The sequence below is a fragment of the Garra rufa genome, chromosome 1 (genome assembly GCF_049309525.1).
Source record: "Garra rufa chromosome 1, GarRuf1.0, whole genome shotgun sequence".
NCBI lineage: Eukaryota > Metazoa > Chordata > Actinopteri > Cypriniformes > Cyprinidae > Garra > Garra rufa.
In genome coordinates this window covers 4,676,722-4,683,491 of record NC_133361.1, presented here as the reverse complement: position 1 = coordinate 4,683,491, position 6,770 = coordinate 4,676,722, and the positions used below count along the sequence as shown (strand labels likewise).

Sequence of the window (6,770 nt, the reverse complement as noted above, 5' to 3'; positions counted from 1 at the left end):
TCTGGTGTCACCAAATCCTGGTGTGTCCACAATAGTCAGAGAATATGGAACCTAGAAACCATTCATGTGATTAATTTGATATGCTGTTATCACTGATGTCTGAATTTCAGCTTGATATCTCTGCTTCCCTTCATCTATTAGCACAAACCGGAAGTCATCTTCCCATTGCACTCCCAGAATGTAGTTGATAATGCTGTTGATTATAATGGTTTTTCCTGCACCTGTGGCTCCGATCATCATAATGGTCTTGTTCACTTTTATAATGTTTTTCCCAAGCGTGCATCTTCTGCAGAATCCACCATTGTTCTGCCATGTTTCATCCAGACTGAGTTTAATTTTAGAAATGATGTGCATCCACTTATTATTAGTGTGACATTTTAGCATCAAATAAAGAGGAGAACTTCAAAAATCGGCCAAACAAAATATTGGCAGCACATATCGGCTGACCCTGACCTTGGCATCAGTTAGAGAAAAACTCATTAGTCGATGTCTAATTCACAGCAGATGAAGATTGATTCTCATCAGATCTGTGTAAAGGCTAAAACATCATCCGCCTGCTTCATCTCTTCAGTGTTCAAGAGATTCACTCCATTACATTTATTCATTCATCCTAAAAACTCTCACTGCATTCAAAGAGCTCATCTGATTCATTCATTCATTCAGTGGGAGTCAAAGACATGATCTCACTCACCTGTTTCCTAAATAATCCATCTCACAATGATAGTCTGACTCGGGAACAGATCTGACAACAGATTGAATCTGATTATTACATATGATCACATCCAGCACAGAGTTTGAGTTTATTTCAGACTGATTCCACAGATTTAGTCATCTGAAGATGATGAGAAACGTGATTCATGATCAAATATAGAGTGACATTTAACAACCGAAATGATTAAGACTGACTCACCTGGACATCCTTTTATGCCTCGAACCGATTAAGATGATGATGATGATGATGATGATGATGATGATGATGATGGAAAGAAGGATAAGAAGAAAAACAATGATGATAGCCAAAAGCCCCAGGAACTGACCTATACAAGTGACAGAAAATAAAATCAGACAGTCAACTTACGAAATTACGAGATGATCCTATGAAATCATGATATATGAATATGATGAAAACAACATCAGCAAACAAAACCACAGCTGTCACGCTCTTAATGATTTACCTGAAGGTTGTCGATCTGTAATCACTTTATTCAGATCATCTTTAATAAAACACAATGATCAATATGAGACAAACCATTGAAAGTGTATTGAGTGTGAACGAGATGTGCAGTGTTTTATTAGTGAATAATCAGACGTTTATCAGTTGAAACTCACCTGAGTTTGGAGTCTCTGCAGTCTCATTCCTTCACTGAAAAACACAATCATCATCATACTGTTTCTCTCACCTCTGAACATGGTCTTCAGTCTGAACTGTGATGACAGAAAGATACATTAAAGAAGAAATTATAAAATTAAATTCATATTAAACAGATGAATGTTGAGAGATTGATTTACTCCATCATCAGAATGACAGATGATGTGATGATTCAGATTCACACAGCGAGACGATCAGATGAGACTGAAATAACAGAATCTCTCAGTTTGTGAGGATTCCCTGGATCTGCTATGAGATGATTATCCTGAACACATGAAACACCATCAGATCATGAGTGTGTGAATAATGGTGTAGTTTGAGGACAGAAACACACTCACCTCTGAATACCAGCTCTGCTCACCGTGACTGACTGTGGGTACTTGACACTGGACTTCAGGCATTTTGGCATTTCCCTCTCCCCAGTCTTCCTCCAGACTCTGGCACCTTGATTTCCGAATGACATGCAAAATTTGAGCAACAGTCCAGTGCTGCTTCTCTGTAGCCCAGGTCAGGCGCTTCTGCCGCTGATTCTGGTTCAAAAGTGGCTTGACCTGGGGAATGCGGCACCTGTAGCCCATTTCCTGCACACGCCTGTACACGGTGGCTCTGGATGTTTCTACTCCAGACTCAGTCCACTGCTTCCGCAGGTCCCCCAAGGTCTGGAATCGGTCCTTCTCCACAATCTTCCTCAGGGTCTTTTCATGAGAACCTCTTCTCATTGTGCAGCGTTTTCTGCCACACTTTTTCCTTCCCACAGACTTCCCACTGAGGTGCCTTGATACAGCACTCTGGGAACAGCCTATTCGTTCAGAAATTTATTTCTGTGTCATACCCTCTTGCTTGAGGGTGTCAAAGATGGCCTTCTGGTCGGCAGTCTTACCCATGGCTGTGGTTTTGAGTAATGAACCAGCTGGGAGTTTTTAAAAGCCTCAGGAATCATTTGCAGGTGTTTAGAGTTAATTAGTTGATTCAGATGATTAGGTTAATAGCTCGTTTAGAGAACCTTTTCATGATATGCTAATTTTTTGAGGTTTTCATGAGCTGTATGCCAAAATCATCAATATTAAAACAATAAAAGGCTTGAACTACTTCAGTTGTGTTGTAATGAATCTGCAATATATGAAAGTCTAATGTTTATCGGTACATTACAGAAAATAATGAACTTTATCACAATATGCTCATTTTTTGAAAAGGACCCTGTATACTGACAAAAAGCACCGTCTTTCGGTTGAGACGTTAAACCGAGGTCCTGATTCTCTGTGGCCATTAAAACCCCAGGATATCCTTCAAAAAAGAGAAGAGGTGTAACCAGGCATCCTGGCCAAATTCACCCATTGGCCTCTGACCATCATGGCCTCCTAATCGTCCCCATATTCTGATTGGCTTCATCACTCTTTCTCCTCTTCACCAGTAAACTGGCGTGTGGTGGGCGTTCTGGCGCAATATGGCTGCCGTCGCATTATCCAGGTGAATGAGGAGATTCCTCCCTTCTATGTAAAGCGCTTTGAGTACCCAGAAAAGCACTATATAAATGTAAGGAATTATTATTATTATTATTATTATTATTATTATATTGAGCTTTGCGAGCCTGCTAAACAAGGTTGGATTTGTTTGGTTTTGTCATCTCTAAACCTACTCTGCAACTCTGAGATTGTTCATCTTGCTTCATGCTGCAGGTCACAGATGTTCGTGTCTGACTTGTTGAAACACACTCACCTGATCATAAACTCCTCCCTCTTACAGCTCTCACCAGGAAGAGACTGACGTGTTCTTTCTCCTTTCTGTCACACTGACTCTCTTCTCTACTGACAAAACCAATAAACAACCAGCCATCAGTGAAGAAACAGGAGAAACACTTTACAGAAGGACTTTTGTTCAGTTTGTTTCTGAATAGACAGTAGATCTCTGTGAATTTGTTTGTTTTTGATTTGTTTTTCAGTCTGTCGTTCAGAAAGTGAAAGTAAAGTTTAGATCGCTGGAGCTCAAACAGTCAAAATGGCTTCATTATCTGAAGATGATATTTCTTGTCCTGTATGTCAGGAAATCTTCAAGAATCCTGTTATTTTATCATGTAGTCACAGTGTCTGTAAAGAGTGTCTTCAACAGTTCTGGAGAACCAAGAAAACTCAGGAGTGTCCCGTCTGCAGGAGAAGATCCTCAAGAGAATACCCTCCAACTAATCTTGTGTTAAAAAACTTGTGCGAGTCGTTCCTGAAGGAGAGAAATGAGAGGCGTTCATCAGGATCTGAGGAGATCTGCAGTTTACACAGTGAGAAACTCAAACTCTTCTGTCTGGAGGACAAACAGCCGCTGTGTTTAGTTTGTTTTACTTCCCAAAAACACGTCAATCACACAATCAGACCCATCGATGAAGTTGTCCCATCCTATAAGGTAAGAAAAATGAGTTTTTAACTTCATGCTGTTTTAAAGTCCTGTTAAAGGGGTCTTGTGCTTTTTCACTTTTTGAACTTTAGCCAGTGTGTGGTGTGTATGTTTGGGCATTAAAAAACATCTACAAAGTTACAAATCTTCGTTTTAGAACGTCCCCTACTATGTCACAACGTAAGTCCCGCCTACTGAAATTCAGTCGTTGGCGGGTGGGGGATTCGCCTAGCTTTAGCCATGTATTATTGACGGCCGCTGTTGGGATGCTACAGTGAGCTGTAGGTCGGCTCGTTTAAACACAGCTTTAACTAAAGGTCCGCGAACTGCTCCGGTAGCCGTGTTGAAGCCGCGCCGTTCACGTGTTTGTTACAGAGGGTCCAAACACACGCAGATCCTTTGCTGATGTAAACACGAACATTGACTGAGATCATCCGTGGACGCATCGGTGCCTCGCTGTAGACATGCAGTGTGTGGTAAGAGATTTATTCATCTTACAGTGTAGATGGCTTCACTAGTCTTATGGTTTTTGGCATACAAATAATTAAATACATTAGCACAATAATGATAATATCACGTATCCGTGATCAACAATAGCGTTTTATGTACTCACCCTTCATGCATTCTAGGTGTATACTTCCTTCTTTCAGACGAATGCAATCGGAGTTGAATTAAATCAATTCTGACATACAGAACAGCAGAGACTGAATGACACGAGCAAGTGTTCCATCAGTTCAAAATAAGTCGATCCATAATAAATAAAAAAAGTCGGTGGTCGGTAAAAGCCTCCTTTAGCAATCCTATGTGTTTTTGTAAAAAAATAAAATAAAAATAAAAAAATCCATATTTAAAATGTAAGAATCACTTTAATCTAGTTTGCTGCTTTGGGAAGGGGCGCAGCAGGGCGGAACGCGGTTTACGCTGTTAGCCAAACACAACGCAGTGGGACTGCTGACCAATCACAACACATTTGGTTTTTCGGAAGGTGGAACCCAGCACTAATTGAGCCGCTTGTGAAAGCCTGGGGAGAAAGCTATTGTAATAATGTGAATTATGTGAAAAATATTGCGTTTTTCGAACCACTAAGCATGAGAGCATGTTCTAGTGCACCCCCAAAACAAAATAAAGACTTTGTAAAGGAGCATAATAGGACCTCTTTAAGTGTTGATTTGATTGATCAGAGCTGGTTGTGTTTAGTCCAGCTGAACTCCATTATCAATAAAGTTTCATAGATTTGGGGAATTAATAACTACAGGGGAAAGTAGATTTTCACACAGACCCAGCAACTATTTTTGCTAGTTAAAAATATGAGATTTTCACAAAAAAACTGGAGAAATTAGAGTGGGGCAAATACTTTTGCACTGCATTGTATGATCATATCACTGTATCGTCTAATCTTTCACTGTAATCTGGTGTTTTATGTATTTTTGTTTAATTCTAGGAGAAGCTCAATACAGCACTGGAATCATTACAGGAGAAACTGAAACACAAGGAAAACATGAAAGGAGAGTTTGAGGAAACAGCTGAACACATGAAGGTGAGGAAACAGAACGGAGAGTGATTTGGATTCCAGCTGTAGGATCACTATATACAGTTGTGATCTGATATATTTAATATAATGGATTAGTTGATCTCAGATGTGAATGATGTGATCGTGTCGATGTGTGTCGATGGAGACGATTGAAGTGAATGTGGTTTGATTTCAGTCTCAAGCTGAGCACACAGAGCGTCAGATTAAACAGCAGTTTGAGAAGCTTCATCAGTTTCTCAGAGATGAAGAAGAAGCTACAATCACTGCACTGAGGGAGGAAGAGGAGCAGAAGAAGCAGATGATGAAGGAGAAGCTGGAGGAGATGAACAGACACATCTCAGCTCTTTCACACACAATCAAAGACATGGAGGAGATGATGAAAGCCAGTGATGTCTGCTTTCTAAAGGTCTGATTTCAGATGATTGATTGATTGATTGATGATTGATTGAGTTGTTGATGATCAATGGTGTGTTTGTTCTGCAGGAGTTTCCAGTCTCAATGGAAAGGTGAGTGATCTGCTGGTGTCTCTGGTCTCTCTGCTTCTGATCCAAAGCCACTGCAGTTCTGACTCCTGAATGTTCTTCCAGAGTCCAGATCTCACAGCCGGATCCACAGACGCCTTCTGGAGCTTTGATTGATGTGCCACGTTACTTGGGCAACCTGCCGTTCAGAGTCTGGAAGAAGATGCAGGACATCGTCCAGAACAGTGAGTCTGAAGAGTTCTCCTAAAAAAGAGTTTTCTCTTAAAACCTATTCCCAAAGCTGCTGAGACAAACTTTTACTCAGGAATAGAGAGAAGTCTTAAGTTGAGAGTAAGGGGCGGGGTTGAGCTCATTAATATGGATGATGTCAGCATGCTCATTAGCTATGCACACTCTGATTGGCTGATAGGGATTTCTCTGTCAGAGATTTATTCATATAAATATTGTAGAGTATGATACTATTTTGCCAAATTCAAATAAAGGTTTTACAATAAAAATGTGTGTTTAAAAATAAAGCTACGTGTCACTAATTAAACAACTAAATGTTCAGCTAATTGTCAGCCTCTTAAATGTGTGCTTCTCGTAAACAATTCGTGGATATATGAATATCCTTTTACTAATAGTAGAATGATCATTTCTGAATGCATGCAAACATAAAAGACAACCAAACTTTATACAAGGACCCTTGCACACTGAGTCAGAATTGTTTTTTGTAGGCATTTTTTTGTATTCATCCTTCGAAAAATTTGTCACGCATTAAATTATTGCACACCAGTCACGTAGTAATTCTTTCGTTACAAAAAGAAAGAAAAAAGTCAATAAAAAGTCAAATAAAAACAATACAAAATTGAATCTTCAAGCAGTGAGGATGATTTTCTTCTTAAAAAGAGAAAAAAGAAAGGACATTGGGTCCATCCAGTTATAATATAAGGAGAGGAAGGAGAGAGTAGTTTTTGTGTGCACCTCCTCAAAGGATCTCTGAGATTATCCCAGCAATTTAAAGTTT

At 39.7% G+C, this 6,770-nt stretch overlaps 1 protein-coding gene across 1 annotated transcript in view; it reads left to right on the top strand.

Moving 5' to 3' along the window:
* Positions 1 to 2,493: 2,493 nt before the first annotated feature.
* LOC141332723 (E3 ubiquitin-protein ligase TRIM35-like) overlaps positions 2,494 to 6,770 on the top strand; it is a 7,426-nt gene continuing 3,149 nt past the window's right edge. Inside the window, exons 1-5 of the mRNA XM_073837719.1 lie at positions 2,494 to 3,760; positions 5,193 to 5,288; positions 5,458 to 5,688; positions 5,766 to 5,788; positions 5,870 to 5,988. Of these exons, the coding sequence (XP_073693820.1) occupies positions 3,365 to 3,760; positions 5,193 to 5,288; positions 5,458 to 5,688; positions 5,766 to 5,788; positions 5,870 to 5,988 (865 nt within the window). The 5' untranslated portion in view covers positions 2,494 to 3,364. The remainder of the gene's footprint in view (positions 3,761 to 5,192; positions 5,289 to 5,457; positions 5,689 to 5,765; positions 5,789 to 5,869; positions 5,989 to 6,770) is intronic.